At 43.8% G+C, this 15,086-nt stretch overlaps 2 protein-coding genes across 8 annotated transcripts in view; both read right to left on the bottom strand.

Moving 5' to 3' along the window:
- LOC135260979 (microtubule cross-linking factor 1-like) overlaps positions 1-5,188 on the bottom strand; it is a 38,129-nt gene extending 32,941 nt beyond the window's left edge. For all 6 annotated transcript variants that reach the window (XM_064346760.1, XM_064346761.1, XM_064346759.1 and 3 more), the window contains exons 1-3: positions 3,851-5,188; positions 1,167-1,391; positions 798-956 (exon numbers count right to left, since the gene is read on the bottom strand). In XM_064346760.1, coding sequence (XP_064202830.1) covers positions 798-956; positions 1,167-1,391; positions 3,851-4,753 — 1,287 coding nt within the window. In that variant the 5' untranslated portion in view covers positions 4,754-5,188. The remainder of the gene's footprint in view (positions 1-797; positions 957-1,166; positions 1,392-3,850) is intronic.
- Positions 5,189-6,303: 1,115 nt separating this feature from the next.
- Positions 6,304-14,408, bottom strand: LOC135260980 (ras-related protein Rab-12-like). Of its 2 annotated transcripts, none has more exons than XM_064346767.1 (6): positions 13,985-14,408; positions 11,453-11,513; positions 10,161-10,299; positions 9,706-9,795; positions 9,045-9,149; positions 6,304-8,703 (listed from the first exon to the last, which is right to left on the bottom strand). In XM_064346767.1, the coding sequence occupies exons 1-6, from the start codon at positions 14,217-14,219 to the stop codon at positions 8,605-8,607; spliced, it is 729 nt and encodes a 242-aa protein (XP_064202837.1). In that variant the 5' UTR covers positions 14,220-14,408; the 3' UTR covers positions 6,304-8,604. The 2 variants fall into 2 exon arrangements, with proteins under 2 accessions (XP_064202837.1, XP_064202836.1); XM_064346766.1 differs by having other exon boundaries at positions 6,304-8,650; positions 13,985-14,405.
- Between the last annotated feature and the right edge of the window lie 678 nt (positions 14,409-15,086).

A 15,086-nucleotide genomic window follows, 5' to 3' on the forward strand; every position in this document is an offset into this window, starting at 1 on the left:
CAATAACACTAAATTTCCGCAGCCCAAGCCACATAACAAACAACACAATTTCCGCAACGGTGGCATAGTGAGGTTCGTCTTCCACACCGTGGCAACACTCTGCCAAAGCCATTCATCGCATTTGACAAAGTATGTTTAGTGCTTTTTTAAAATTTTTATCTTGGCCCATGGCTTTATTTTAATTCATTACATTTTTTCACAATGAAATTTTCAATCAATCTGGTCAAGATACACCGTTGAGAGTGTTAAAACTCATGGTTTTCCTCTACACAGCCAATGTTTTAGGGACAATGGTTCCTTATTTTGTAACGTGGGGTGGCAAAACAAGCTTGGGGGTCCTCACCATTTTTTCATTTGGAAATCCATAAACGACATGAATCACAGTAAAGTCAGTATCCTTATAGTGGCACGGATCCAGCGAACAAAATCCATAGTCATTTTTGTGTTCAAAAAGGACGTGCTACAGAAGGGGTTAAGACCAATGGGAACTCATGTAATAACATCGCTGGTGAGCATGAAATAGTGAGTGCGAATTCTTATTCAAACCAAACACCTGCAGTGATTTTGATCCTACATTCTAACTGGGATCCAAACCTGCACCCAGCCTGTAGATAAATGCAGCGTATCTGCTCCTAAAGCAATGGAAGGGTAAATGTGATAGAGACCCAAACATCAGCTCAGGCTGGGGAAGGTGATCAGGTTTACCCACCATGGCAGGTGCCCAGGCAGGGCTTTACGATGGTCACCTGATGGTGAGCACACCTGAGCTCCGCCCAGCAAGGGTGCGGCCCGCTCACCTCTCTGACCCGCTCCAGCTCGTTGTGCAGGGCCTGTTTGGAGACCTCCACCTCGATGATCTTCTGCCGCAGCAGCTCATTCTCATCCTCCGCTCGCGAGCGCTTGTCCTCCACGCTGTCCAGCTCATTGTGCAGACGCACCGACACGTCCTTGGCCACCTGTAGTCAGGCACAAGCACATTCCTTAATGCGGCTGCATTCCAGCAGTCCTACAAAAGGCTAGTCCGTCAACTGACTGAACATGAGCGACCTTTCAAAAGGAACAACAATTCAGCTACTGTCTGGCTTTGCTGTTGTTACATGAAATATGTGTTAGTTTCCATGCACACACACGTGCACATTCACACACACGCACACACACACACACACCTTCAGGTCCTGCTCCAGGTTCCGCAGCAGTTCCCCGTCCACCCGTCCGGTTTGGGCCACGCGGAGGCTCCTCTGCTCCGCCTTGCGCAGCCGGTACTGCAGAATTCGGCAGTTCTTATTGGCTCTGTCCAGCTCCCGCCGCAGCTCCTGCACCTGGTACACCTCCTCCTCCAGGTAGCTGTCCCGCACCTCCTCCATCTCCGCCCGCAACTCATCCACCTCATCCTAACCAGGACAGACAGGTAGATAGATGGAACACAGAGACAGAGTTACCACCCAATGTCCCCCAAACTATTGCACCGTGACCCTTATTCCTGCAATGCCATCTGTGTAAACCTATGGTCAGGCTGTGTGCGCAAATCCTTTGTCAGGCTCATAACAGTTACGTTGTTATATGCTGCGGTAAGGTTGTGAATTTAATTTACTTTTGCAAAAACCAAGACAGACAGACAGAGGGATCAAAATTCTGTTTATGCAGGTGATGGTAGATAAGAAAACAAATTTTGGGATGTTATAAGAATAGGCTTTCATATTTTGTCTTGAACCAAAACTAATTTCCTTTTTATGGATAACTGGGCACCTTGTTTTCCACCTGTCCTGCTGACAGGCAGGCAATGTAATGCCTCTCTTCCTCCACCTTTATAAAGCCCTGTGAAACATGGATGAATCCCCTTGGTAACATTAAACGCTGAGAGACCAGGCTAATCTGACACTGCTATGAACAGATGGTGAGGCGATGCTGGCTTCCTTCCATAAAGTGAAATTTCCTCTAAACACACAAGTCTCATTTCTGCTGGGGGAAGCTGTGGAGAGAATTATGGCTTTGCTCAATATCACAAACAATCACGTTTCTTTACAAAATAAATATTGGCAGCTGTGGTTCAGCTGAATTAGATTTATAGAGGACTGATACTGAATATTCCTTCTGTTTATTTTGTCACTGGGTAACTCCTCCCTGGTCACTGATTATTTCCCATCAAGAAAGTTTGGGTCTTATTAAAAAACAGAACAAGCTGTTGACAGGAGTAAGTCTACAGGCTGACATTAGTGTGTGTTATTGTTCAGACATGCAAGCCTGTCTCTTGACATTCTCATGTGATCATTCACTGAAAGCGCACGAGGGGCCATTCACAGTGCAGGTGGCACAATCATTTTGGCCTAATACAAAATGTGATTCTGCTGCATCCTGCACCAGTTGAATTGTCCACGATATTAAACGCTGGATTTAGCCCACTAAATTCATATTTAGTGTAAGGACTGTTTGAGAAAACTATGGGTCGCAAGGGCAGTGTTTTTTGCCATCTTTCACTCTGGCACAGCCCAGTGAACAGACAAAACAGCAGGTCCCTCGAGCTCAGTTAATGCCCATGTCTGCATGCCTAGAGTCATTCCACGCTGGGAGCTGTCTTAGCAAAGTCTGCCAGTTTTATCTTTGCCTGGAGTAGGTGCAGTTGTATATGTAGTGTATTCTCCGACTACAAGAGCAATAGTTTTGCACGACATACAAGAATTGGCCACAAAGCAGTCACATATCAGTTTAATTCAAATACGAGCCATTCACAGGGTTATTAAGGGAACAGGGAAGCTCTTTGTCTCACCTCAAGCGGGATTGCCATAATAAATGTACCAGCATCAATAATAACTCTGGTTAAAGACATATCCGACAGATTGCAATAGGCGACGCAAGCAGTGAAAACAGTCTCATCCTGTTAAAGAGATATAGATGAGCAGGGGACGCACAGATTGACTCGGGGTGTCGTCCGACGGCGACACAGAGGTCTCTAGTGTTGCAGCGCCCTGCTTGAGGGCAAAATGACCCCGTTGTGCCTCCGTTTGCATAAGGAGGTACTGTGGTGCCAGCTGTCGAAGAGGCGATGTGTGGAGCCGCTATTCATAATGAGGGCATGAAAGACGTTCATCTTCTCTGTACAGAGCGCTTTAGTGATATCGATGGAAATTTTACATACAGGCACACACGCGCATGCACACTTACTGGTCGCAAATAAATCCAACGTAGGCTACTGTGCCATATTACGTTTAAATGTTTGAAGTGCTGTGAGATACGTAGCTTTTTATTTGGTTACGTTATATATTGTGGTGCTTTACTTTGCAGAAAATAGTGGCTCCAAACGCTTATGAAGCTGAATATTATCTAAATCTCAATTCCATTCGCACCTGCAAGAGTATGTCTGGTCGCGTGGCTTTGAACTAAATGACTGAAGCCATGTCCGTGTTGCACCATTATCAAAACCTAAACAGGGATAGCTATGCACTGGAAGAGGTGACAGGTTATTGCGTCAGAGAAAACGATGAAAGTAAATTGGACATTGAAAAATTAATCATGAAAAGGTTAGGTACGGTTGTATTCCTGAAGGGCATCCGAGCATAGTAAATTACAGTGACTGTTATTTATTTATTTGTTTATTTTAATTGTCTAAAACCCACTGCGCAAGAAAACACCAAGGATTCACTGGTTGTGAGACACCAAATTACATTCACTGTCTGTATGCACACGCGCAAGCAAGTGAATATTAATAAGCTCATAATCAAAAGGCTGATAAGCTGTCTGAGCGAAAATGTGTGGTCACTATTACACTATAGCCAAGCACCATACTATAGTTTGTAGCCATTCACCCGATGTGACAGAAAAACCACGTAAAGGACTATCCCTTTATTTCAATTACCTTGAGATAGTCATTTTCTGAACGGAGATCTTCAATTTCCCTTAGCAAATCCTCTTCAATTAACTCCTTGCTGCTTTCTGGTGTGTGCTGTAACGGCGCCTTTTGATTTTCTGATTTAAGACCGAGTTTTAATCTGTCTGTCAGTTCCACCGTGATGCACTTTTTTTGCAAAGGCAGCCCGTGGGACAATCGCTCCTTCGCCACACCGGATGATGCCGTGCACAGTTCCCCTGTACGCGGCGAGACGTGAGCACCTTCCGGCGTCTCTGAAGATGAGGCTCCCGGCAATGGATTATCCACCGCCTGCTGGTCTCGGTCGCTGGAACCGGAGCCCGAGCCGGATTCGGCATCACTGCTTGCCGCCTGAGCGAGCCTTTGCTCGTCGGACAGCGGCTCGGAGGGGCAGTCTGACAAATCCGAACTGCTGTCAGTGTGACTGATCCTTCCGAGGCTGCCTCCCGTTGGAACACGGATTGGGGAGCCATGGCCGAACGAACCATGAACTAGATGGGAGATTTTAACCTTTTTACCTTTAGTAATATTTTGGCTAGAATCGCCCTGCTTGCTGATGACTTTCTGTTCTGAAGTACCATGTTGGGTGAGCTTAACTCCCTTTTTAGTTACCGTAGGCTTAGTGGTACTTTTTAACGGGGCTGTCTTGTCTTTTGCTGCAGGAGCGGCGCGTCTGGAGAGGCGGCTTTGAGTGGCTAAGAGCCCTACGGACGGCTGCTGCTTGCTTGTCAGTTTAGGGGATTTTGGAGCTATTGCCGGCGGTTTGGAAGACCTGGAATGAATATCCTTAATGAAAGGTCTCGCGGGTGAAGGCGCTCTGTTCAGCCGTTTCTTTTCCAACTGGTGGTTTTGCTGCTTGGTTTCACTGGTGGAGCCATGAGAACTCTCCATTATCTACACACACCGGCCAGGGGAGGGCGAAGGAAAAAATTGTCAATCCTCAGTCCAGGCGAATAACCCAGATAGATCCCATTGGCAATACAGTCTTGCGTTTCAGTTGTCCTGTTCATCACTCCGGATTGGTGTACACCTGTTTGTAGCTACCGACTTACATCTCAGCGGGGAACCAGGTCAGTTTTTACAATACGACTAACCCCTTGTATCGACTACCTCGTGCTCTCCTTGAAGGAAATACTGCTGCAGTTTATGAAATTGAGGAACAATACGGTGCAAATCACATCATCTGGCGCCGGAAGGTTGTATGTTCTATTTTTTCATTTTGTCCGCTTGTTTCAAGATAACATCCCCCCTCTCTTCAGTTCCGTAACCCTCTTCCCCCACCCCGCTTAATCGCTTCCAGTCTATACCCCTTCTGTTTCGATCTGACATGTAAATTCTGCTAACGCAGCGGTCTTAGCTTCTGACGACCGTGGATTCCCATAAGCGCATGCGCCTGGGTCTCTGAAAAACGCTCTCGCACACCTAGTCCGGGGACACCGTCTGCTTCCCCGCATTATAATAAGTGAAATGTATTTAAAACTACAAACGCACGGAATACAAGTTCCCTGAGATTCCACAAAAACCGAGTTCTTGTAAAAATGAAGGTTAAGACGGCCATAATAAGTACAAGCAACACAATGGCCTTTCCAATGTATTTACTTATCGTTACCAAACAAAAAGAGCAAATTAAAGAAAGAATTCAAACTTTATGTTTAGGTACTATAGCAGTGACATTACAGTCTTGTGAAAAGATAAATGGATGTCAGGTGATTATGTAGTTTTGCACATTGCCTACCTACTGATGGCATCTGATGTCTGTGCAGCCACGGCAGGTGTCATGACACAACACAATCAGTGTTAAACCTAGGCTTCCCTTCCATCCTTACAGTAAATCAAATACTACAACAGGATACTGACGTGAGCTCCTAAGAACTCTTAAATTGTGTGGTGACTAGGGACTAGCACCCATACAAATACTGTAGCTGGTACTGTGGCTGACCTTTCAAAACCATGCTGTCTAGTGCCTTGAGCTTCTTTTTCTAGCTGGAATAGTTATTTATTAACTTGTCTTTGATAAAGCACAGATTACAAACATAATACCAATAGATACCAGCAGACCCACCATGCCTTTTAAGCATTATTCATACTGGAGGTTTTGAGTTACTATGGTAAAGTAGATTAGCATGTACAGTTAAATATGATTACTATTAAGCCCAATCTACTTCAGTGTGACAATTTCATTCCCATTTAGTGTTATACTACATTCTGAATAAAGACACCACCTTGCAGATGATGGTGAATCCATCATAGATGGTCCAATAGTGCCACCTGGTGGCTAAATAATTTATTATTATTGTCAATGTTAAAATTGATACTTATTAGTAGCATTATCGCTATTTTTTATTATTATGCATAATTGTTACACCTCAGAAGTCATATAGTGGGCATGGATACACTGAAATATAATGAGCAAAAAAGGAAATTAAAAAGCTACATTTCAGTTTCTGGGTAATAAATAGAAAACTTTTATTTGCACTTCATTAGTTTCAGAATACCACAAGTTATAAATATCACAAAAACTGCTCAAAACATGCCAGCTTACTAAAATAACTAAAACTTGTTTAGTAACTTAAACAAAGTCCAGTTGGCTATTTAAATGACAAAATATTGCTGTAATATCAATAATTTTGCTTTAAATTAAACAGGAGAAAACAACAATTACTTGTACAAGATGGAAGCCTGCATCAGTGTCTGGTTCATTCATAAGACAGCAGATTGTAAACAGGCTGATCAAAATACCATCCTTTAAAATACTTGGGGCTCATAGTTTTAAACAGTAACTTGACTTTCAGGCAGATTTACTGCCTCCAATGGCACTCGCTTCATGTGTTCATGGAGCTGAAGAAAATAAATGCACACAGTACTGGCACCTGACAAAAAAGCCTTTAGGTTGGATACTGAAACTAACTAACTTCAGTTCCTGTTGAGATCCAATCAAAACAATTGACTACCTGCTGCTCAAGTGTACAAATGCAATTAGGCCATAATTACTGCTGCATGCTTCCTGGTAACAATTTCTTACCTGACAATTAACCATCTGCATTTGGGCACATCCAGGGTCCTTAATACACCATAATAAAACCAACAGCTGTGCCAAAACAGTGGCCGGTCATCGATAAACATGACAAAAACAAGAACTGCCAGGACACTGTTCTATTATCAATAAGAATTCTTTACCAAATTCCTAATTACCCACATGACCACACCTTGCCCGTTATGGGTCTCCAGTTCCTGTATTTCTTTAAATGATCAGTTAAAAAAGGTAAATGGTACACAAGGGTGGTGTTCCTGAACTGAGTTTCTGAACCTGCCACAGCAGACACAAGAGAGGGCGCCACAAACGTGGCACTGTGGGCACTTTTCAAGGCTAACAAACAGTGCTCCGCTCTCTCAACCACCCAACCAGCACCCTCTGTCCTCAAAGCCAGCTTATTCAGACAAAGCAGGAATTCAGAGTGCCCACTAAAGGTCAAGTCGAAGTGGTATTTAAACCTTGAACAAAAGATATCAAACAAACAAACAAACAAGCCCTTTAAATGAAGGACAGAAGACAGAGTGCAGTCTGATGCAGCAGCAATTTCAGATTTCTGCCCCCTGTACACCGACTTGTACTGTACATATGAAAACTGTCCCTTTCAGGAGGTGAAAATAATTATGAACTACTTTACTGCTCAGTGTATTTGAGAAAGGCAGCCCTGTCAATATTTAGGAAAAAAGTTCTTCTGAATTCTTTAGAAGTTTTGAAGCCCAGAAAAATTCTTTCTATATAATCTACCAGACCTGGACTGGATATATGTGTTGAACAGAAACATGGTTCCTGGTTTTTAGTGCTGACAATCTTCTGTTCTCATTACGCTATTTTTTCCAACAGTGAACTCTTACCTTTTCAAAACCAGCTTCAAACAACCATAGTGCAAAACATTACAAAAACATCACAAAAGCTCAAAACAAGCATATCACAAAAGATTTGTGCCAGTTGACTCAGTCAGTAATACTGCTGTAAGGCAAAATAACTGTAAACTTAAAAACTACAATGAAATGATCCTTGTAAGGTTCAGACTGAAAATATTCTTAGTCCCTTATTTTTCAAAAGGCTCTATGGAGAAAGGGGCTTGCACAGTGAGTACTCAATCTCTGTACTTTCAGTTTACAAAGGTGGGGGAAGCAGGTCTGTGGAACTTCAATTACCGGAAGACAGACGGATGGAGTCTGAGCCCATGAATGTCAGATTAAATGTGTTCATCACTTGATACTAATAATGAAATTTACATTATATGATGATTTTCATCAATTCCAGGACACACACAGACCTTACAGGGCGTTCCACACACCCCCCACCCCTTTCTGTCACATGATCAGGGAAGCTGAGGCTTTAGACTACTGTGGTGGCGCAGAACAGGAAGTTACAGCACCCTGACTGATGAGCTCTACTACTCCTACCCATCACTGCAGGGGTGGCCAAGGGGTCTTTTTCGCAGAGGCGTGAGAAAGACCCAGCTGTCCTTGCCATTCTAAACGTGAGGTAGTCCCAGGGGTGCAGTTGGGGGCTATGTAGGGGAGGAAGTGCCAATTTGTTCGGAGTGTGCAGCCTGAGAGCAGAGGGCAGATAGGGTCCCTGTAGCTCCAGACTAGCTCTGCGCTGCCCCCTCCTGGCGGAAGAGTTCACTGCGGGGTGGGGCCTCAGCAGCAGCGGGGGCGGGGCGGGGGTAGCTCTGGGGGCACCTCCGGCTCCGGCTGTAGGCTCAGGACACTGTTGGACAGCTGGCTGGTGGGGATCTCCCCGGGAAGCTGCAAGGACACAGCGGTGAGGGGACAGAGAACGGAAACCTTCCTGCCTGCGTCTGTCAATCAAAACAGCAGCATTTCCATTCATGCGTGTCTGCTGATGTTTCGTGAATCTGTGTTGGTCATGTCACCTGTACAGGCTGTGGAGTGAATATGCTCAATAAATACGCCTGGTCAATTGTGCTGTCTGTCTATCCATATGATTCAGTACGTACACAGATTTAAGTGCAGATGGTACAGGTGAGGAACACTGGACATGTGCACACACAGTGGCTTCAGCACTTTTTATCTAAACCTGACCCTTCTATTAAATACAGAGCATATTAACAATGGCACATGTAAAGGGCCACTCCTTTTACTCATGTGACAGCAGAACTGACTCATCTGCTGAACTGACCTTGTTCAAAATGTCATTCACCAGCTTGAGAAAGATCTCATCAACGTTGAAGTTGTCCTTGGCACTCGCTTCACAGAAGCGCATCCCTGATATCTGTGAGGCAAACTGTTAAAAGAAAAAGAGACATGGAGCTTCATTATAACCATGTCTGGCAACGTGGGAGGTTTCTCCCAAGTCTATTAGTATGGCTGCGGTGCACTAAACTTACAGACTCTGGGGTTATGAGAGTCTCCTGACCTTCAGGAAAAGATTCTGCTGGGAGTGGTACAGAATGAGTGAAAACCCTTGCGGAAGTATCTAGAAAAGTGCCTGTAGGAATATTTCTGGGTTTAGGTACTGTTTCTAAGAGATTGCTTTAATCCTATCAAGTGAGCAGATGATCACATTTTCACTGCTGAGTAATCATGTCACAAGTGATCTTAAATTTCCAAAGTAACTGAACTGATTATATCTAAGGCAGCAGAGTGTGGTTATTAGTCAATCAGAAAGGTGACATGAGTGCCACCCAGTGGAGGGATGATGAAATATTTCTTCTGAAAAAAAAGTGTGGGATACCTTCCACACTGTAATTATGGGCAACCAATTTTGTCCACACTGAAGCTGTGAAGTTTTTCCAAAGTCACTGCTCCCTGTGGAATTCATCAGGACCTCTCCAGCTTACCCTTTCACCCTGGTGTCGGGTTATTACACGGTCAGCCTCGCAGTCCAGCTTGTTTCCAACCAGCAGGAGTTCTGCATCCTCTGAAGCATACTGCAGAAGAGCAGGCCAAGTCACAGGAGAATCACTCGCTCCTTATAGGAACCAAAAAAGTTTCCCAACAACCAGACATTCCCACCTCCTGGTTAAGAATCAGTATAGCTGGCTAACAAGCTAAATATTGCTAGCAAGCAAGCTGTAATGCTCTATACTAGCCAGCTGCATCTTTGGTTTTAAAGGAAGTATTTACAAGTTGAAACATTTTATGTAATCGTTAAAATACTGACTGTAAGAAAACATAAAATATTAAATATTGGCAAATATGATTAAAAATAATGAATGAAAAAGCTGATTATTGAATCATAATGAAAATAAACCATTTCATGAGGTCACATCCTTTCATAGTTCCAGAACACTACCTTGTCAATCATTTTCATCCACTTGGGCAGGTCTTCGAACGTCTCCTGCTTGGTGATGTCATAGACCAGGACAATGCCTTTGGCACCACGGTAGTAGGCCGAGGTGATGCTGTTAAACCGCTCCTGCCCTGCCGTGTCCCTGTACGCAATCACACATGCAGCATACGTGAGCTAAACTAACCGCAGCTTAGCTTCGCACAGCGCACAGCGACGTTGGCGAGTGTGCTGGGACGCCGGACCAGGGGCGACACACAGACACGTGACGCGTTCAGAGCGGCCGTCCCTGCGTGCGGAGGGTTGGGTGAGAGATTAGTGAGGTGACCGCAGTGGCATGTTAATGTGAGCAAAGTGTCCAGCGCAGTCAAGCACTCACACCTCAAGCTGATATCGAGGCCGTCCTTAATTCCCTAGTCAGTCTCACAATAACACAGCAGATTTAAGGCGAGCTTTGAGTCAAAGTAAGAGCTCAATAACTGGCCTTCGCTCCCTCTGCACATACTTACACTGTCTTAAGGGTGTCTGCAGATCATTGAAACCTCATCACTATTCTTTGCACAATTATTTTTCAGCATGAAAACCCAACTCTGAAATCCTGAAATAAATAAAATATTATTTGGAGTCAAAAGGTATTTTACCCAAAGGGAAAGCAGCCTATTTAGCTGAACCTAGACATACACAGGCACACATAGCAGTATGTACAAACACAAAAAACACACACAGACAAAAGATTTACAAATGTCTGCTATGCCAAAACACTGCCTCTGGGGTTCATTCTCTCTTTATTCTATATTTTCTGAAATAGTAAGCATTTAATTTATTATTTCTACTGACCCAATATGGAATTAGTAATATGCTTAGGCATCACTACACCAAAACAGAGCCCAAAGCCTGCTGTTAATCTGGTAGCGGCTAACTTCATACCGTCTGAATGGAAACGCAACAAACTCAGAGTCATCCTTAATGAGACAAATCACCCATTTACCACAGAAGGGATGCAGAGCATGTCACTGGATCTGCACTGTAATTCAGAGCTGAATACCCGCCATTACTGTTTGCATAGATTCTACAGTGGCTGTCAGAAGTGAGTCACCCACTCCATGCAGGGAAACTGCTGGAACATTCCGCACTGAAGGCATAGAGGCCGGCCGTAAACACACAGGGAACTCAGGAGATGCTGGATGAGGCGGTCGTGTGGCAGGCCGAAAGAACAGAGATGGGTAGTCAGTGTTAGTGCGGTCAGCCAGTCCTCCATCACAGGCAACGCAATCAGGGGATGGAGCTCCTCTCCTCACCAAATCTGCAGTCTGATCTTCTTCCCTCTCAGCTCCAGCGTTTTGATTTTAAAATCAACTCCTACAGGAGACAGACACATTATTACAGCACAGCTGATTTTAAAATCAGCTCCTACAGGAGACAGACACATTATTACAGCACAGCTTATTTTAAAATCAACTCCTACAGGAGACAGACACATTATTATAGCACAGCTTTGATTTCAAAATCAACTCAAATAGGAGACAGACAAGCTACTGCACAGCTCTGATTTTAAAATCTGCTCATATAGGAGACAGACATGTTGTTAGAGCACAACTTTGATTTTAAAATGTACTCATACAGGGGGCAGACGTGCTATTACAGCACAGCTTTGATATTATAATCTAGGCTACACATATAGAGGACAGGCAAGTTGTTGCGGCACATCTCTGTAATAACAGGTGCTGGATCTGATCGCTTGCATCAGCACCTGACTCAACAGAACCAGGCGAAATGACTGCCATACCACCCTTCACGGAAGACCAACAGGGCCTGCTGGGTGGCCTATATTCTAATTTAAAAGACAGGAACTAAGCCACCCTACCCTATTTATAGACCATCTATGAAAACTAGCTGAAGAGCCTTTACTCCCCTGGGAATTCTTCCAGACATTGAGTATAACAAAGACACATTATATGGGCTACATCAGTCATTTCACCCATCAACGTCTGTCCACCCGAAGTGAATCACTTTGTGAATGGAGTAACCTGGAAGGCATAATATACTGGGGAACAGAAAAGTGCAGACTGTAACACTAAGACTGGTAATGTGATCCTGGAATTGTCCCAGGAATTGAGAAACACACTTGGGCATCTCCCATAAGCTGATGGCTTTCTTAAAGCCACACAAAATTCTAAATGGCAATGGCAAATAAAATTTTAAAAAAGAATCATATTTGTTCCATACTGGGCTGTCTGAAGTAACAGGACTATTTTGGGAACAAGTACTGTGATTCTGTCTTTTATGATTAAGGTTCACACACCCATCCCATCCAGAGCTTGTGGGATTTGCCATATTTTGTTTCCTAGAAGGGATCCCTAAACCGAGCTCACGGTATTGCTTCAAAAATAACTACCTCAGGGGCTGTGAGCACTTCCAAACTGTGATTCTGTCAAAGCTCTACAGCTGCCACTGCTGTACCTCTTCGGCTGAACCCAGAGACAGCGACACGAGCTCTCTATTTATACCATGCATTGTAAATATACACCCCGGGATATGAAGGGGAACTTAACAGGGCCAAGCATACAGTCTCTCTCTCATACTCAGTCACACACACACACATACATACACACCAACAAACATGCACATTCACTGACACACACATAAACACAGAAAGCTAGACTCTCACATACTCACAGACAAAGACAGATGAAGACAGACACACACTCACAGGAACACACAGAGACACAGATGCGCACAATCACGCACACACATATTTTCCACCCATCTGTTAATGAGTCATACAGTCAGACTATGAAGATGATAAGAAGGATCTTACAGCAGTAAAGGCATATGGTTTATACTGTGTTTCCGATGTCTTTCCTCACTGAAGAACCGTCTGCAGCCTAAGCCCTGGGCCCAGCTGTTTACTCTGTAAGACTGCTCTACACTCTCAAAAATGATGTGTCAATATCCAACACATGTTTGCGTTACTACTTTCGTGTCAAAGTTACTACTTTTGCCTAACAAATACAGTTTGTGTGTTACAAAGGGATACTTTTTAACAAAGACTGTGTTGAAAGTAACGCAAAATGTGTTTTCCTTAACTAGACATGAAGGTGTGTTTAAAAAATGGCACGTTATGCGTTGCTTATAACATATCTGTTTTGAGTGTGGTGCTCTCCTGTTACCAGCACGCTACTCCGTGTTCGAAAACAAGTACTGTAAACACCAACATTGCACATGCAGTGGCAGCAGTTCAAACCAGGGGCCGTACTTCATTATACAACATTAAAATCTGATAAACACCTGCTCTGAACTTCTAAACAGACCACAGAACTCATTATCCAGACCAGGACTTGTTTTGCTTTTGTGAATTTGCAAGGTGTTCATAAAATTACTAAGAAATTCAAAAGCACTGTAGTACAATAACCTCAAAATGTGTACAATTTCACGAAATTCTTCCACAGCAACTGAGCAGACAATGCCCTTGAGATTGACATTTCATTGTTATAGTGATACATGGATTCAGAGGAAGTTAAACCAAGTCTGTTAAACAACTAGCAAATTAGTAGCTAGCTCGCTAGCGTCAGCTAAACTCACTGGCAACACTACGAGCCACCGTTTGAGGAAATAATGTAAAAACGAGTTATCATTCTTAAATGAATCGACTCGCTAAATATCTATCCCGCAATGGTAGAACACTGTTTATGACTCCAGTGTAACTACATTTTTAATGACTAATGCTAACTGCGACCCAGGTAACCACACAGCAGCTGACTGCGAGCAGATATTGTGCCCAAATACGCACCTGGCTATCACATAGCTGGCGGTATGTGTGTCATCCTTACCCACTGTAGACTTGCAAGCTTCGCAGAAAGTGTCGTCTGTGAACCTCTCCATGATGCTAGTCTTGCCCACGCCACGAGAGCCAATGATAATCACTTGCAGTTTGTGATCGGCTGGCCGCGGCGGCATCTTCCTCCGGCGCGACTGAGCCCCAGTCAGAGCCGGGGACCCACCGGCAGAGCCCCCGCTAAATCCACCCCCACCGCCCCTCCTCAGGATCTCGTACCTCGAATCCATCAGTAATTCCACATTGGTGTTACCTGCTACACGTTTCAAAGTGTCCGAAAATTATTCGAATGCTTCTTACAAACTTTGTTGTGCGTGTCGTTCTGAGTTTCCTAAAGTTCCCCTCTCCTCTGGTCTTATACAATAGGAAAGGGAAACCGCAAAGCGCGTCAACATGTCTGGGATCCACTTCCGGTTCCCTACAAACAGCTGATGGAATTTAACACCATTCAGAAAAATTAAATGATTTGCTCTTTGTTTTCAGACACAGTCGGTGGTATTATCTTACAGCCCATTGGTAGCGTTTCCGAGCAGTAGTATGGGGGTGGCCGTGGTATCCCCATCTTGGTGTAATCTTGGGGTAATTCTGAAGAACAAGAACACAACCACTTGTCCTAAGATTGTGTATGTCATATATTTTTGAGGAAAATAATTTCTGTCTGAGAAATTTTGCACATTCATTGTGTCATACAATCTAACATGCCAATAAGAAATTTACAAACTATCAAGTCATTTACAGAAAGACCATCCTGTGTACCTGCCTAACAACATACATCAGCTTTCATTAGCTCCCCTGTATTAAGCGCCCAGCTTTTTACTGAAGTCAGTTTAAAAGATGAGGCTAACAACCTGCTGGTATTGTACGCATACATTGAAAGCTTGCTTTGGTTTGCAGAAAAGTTCACGTTGATTCTGTTAATTTGTGTATATGGAAATGCGTGGGTGCTTCAATACATTATCTGCCTGTATTAATTTGCAAGTTCCAAGTTGCACCCTCTCGCTCTCTGTCTGATTGCTGGCACGAATATTGAACATCAGTGGTATGTCATCAAAGCTGTATTATTTGAAGGAACTGAACATCATTTACAATTAGACATG

Source organism: Anguilla rostrata, chromosome 8, assembly GCF_018555375.3.
Source record: "Anguilla rostrata isolate EN2019 chromosome 8, ASM1855537v3, whole genome shotgun sequence".
Taxonomy (NCBI): Eukaryota; Metazoa; Chordata; class Actinopteri; order Anguilliformes; family Anguillidae; genus Anguilla; species Anguilla rostrata.

Bases quoted from the DNA above. Each gene is read 5' to 3' on its own strand.
- LOC135260980 (XM_064346766.1), bottom strand. From the start codon at position 14,219: ATGGATTCGAGGTACGAGATCCTGAGGAGGGGCGGTGGGGGTGGATTT. The intron at 11,514-13,984 runs GTAAGGATGACA...TGTCTCCTGTAG, and splicing joins AGCTTGCAAGTCTACAGTGG to GAGTTGATTTTAAAATCAAA. The intron at 9,796-10,160 runs GTAGTGTTCTGG...GCTCTTCTGCAG, and splicing joins GGATGAAAATGATTGACAAG to TATGCTTCAGAGGATGCAGA.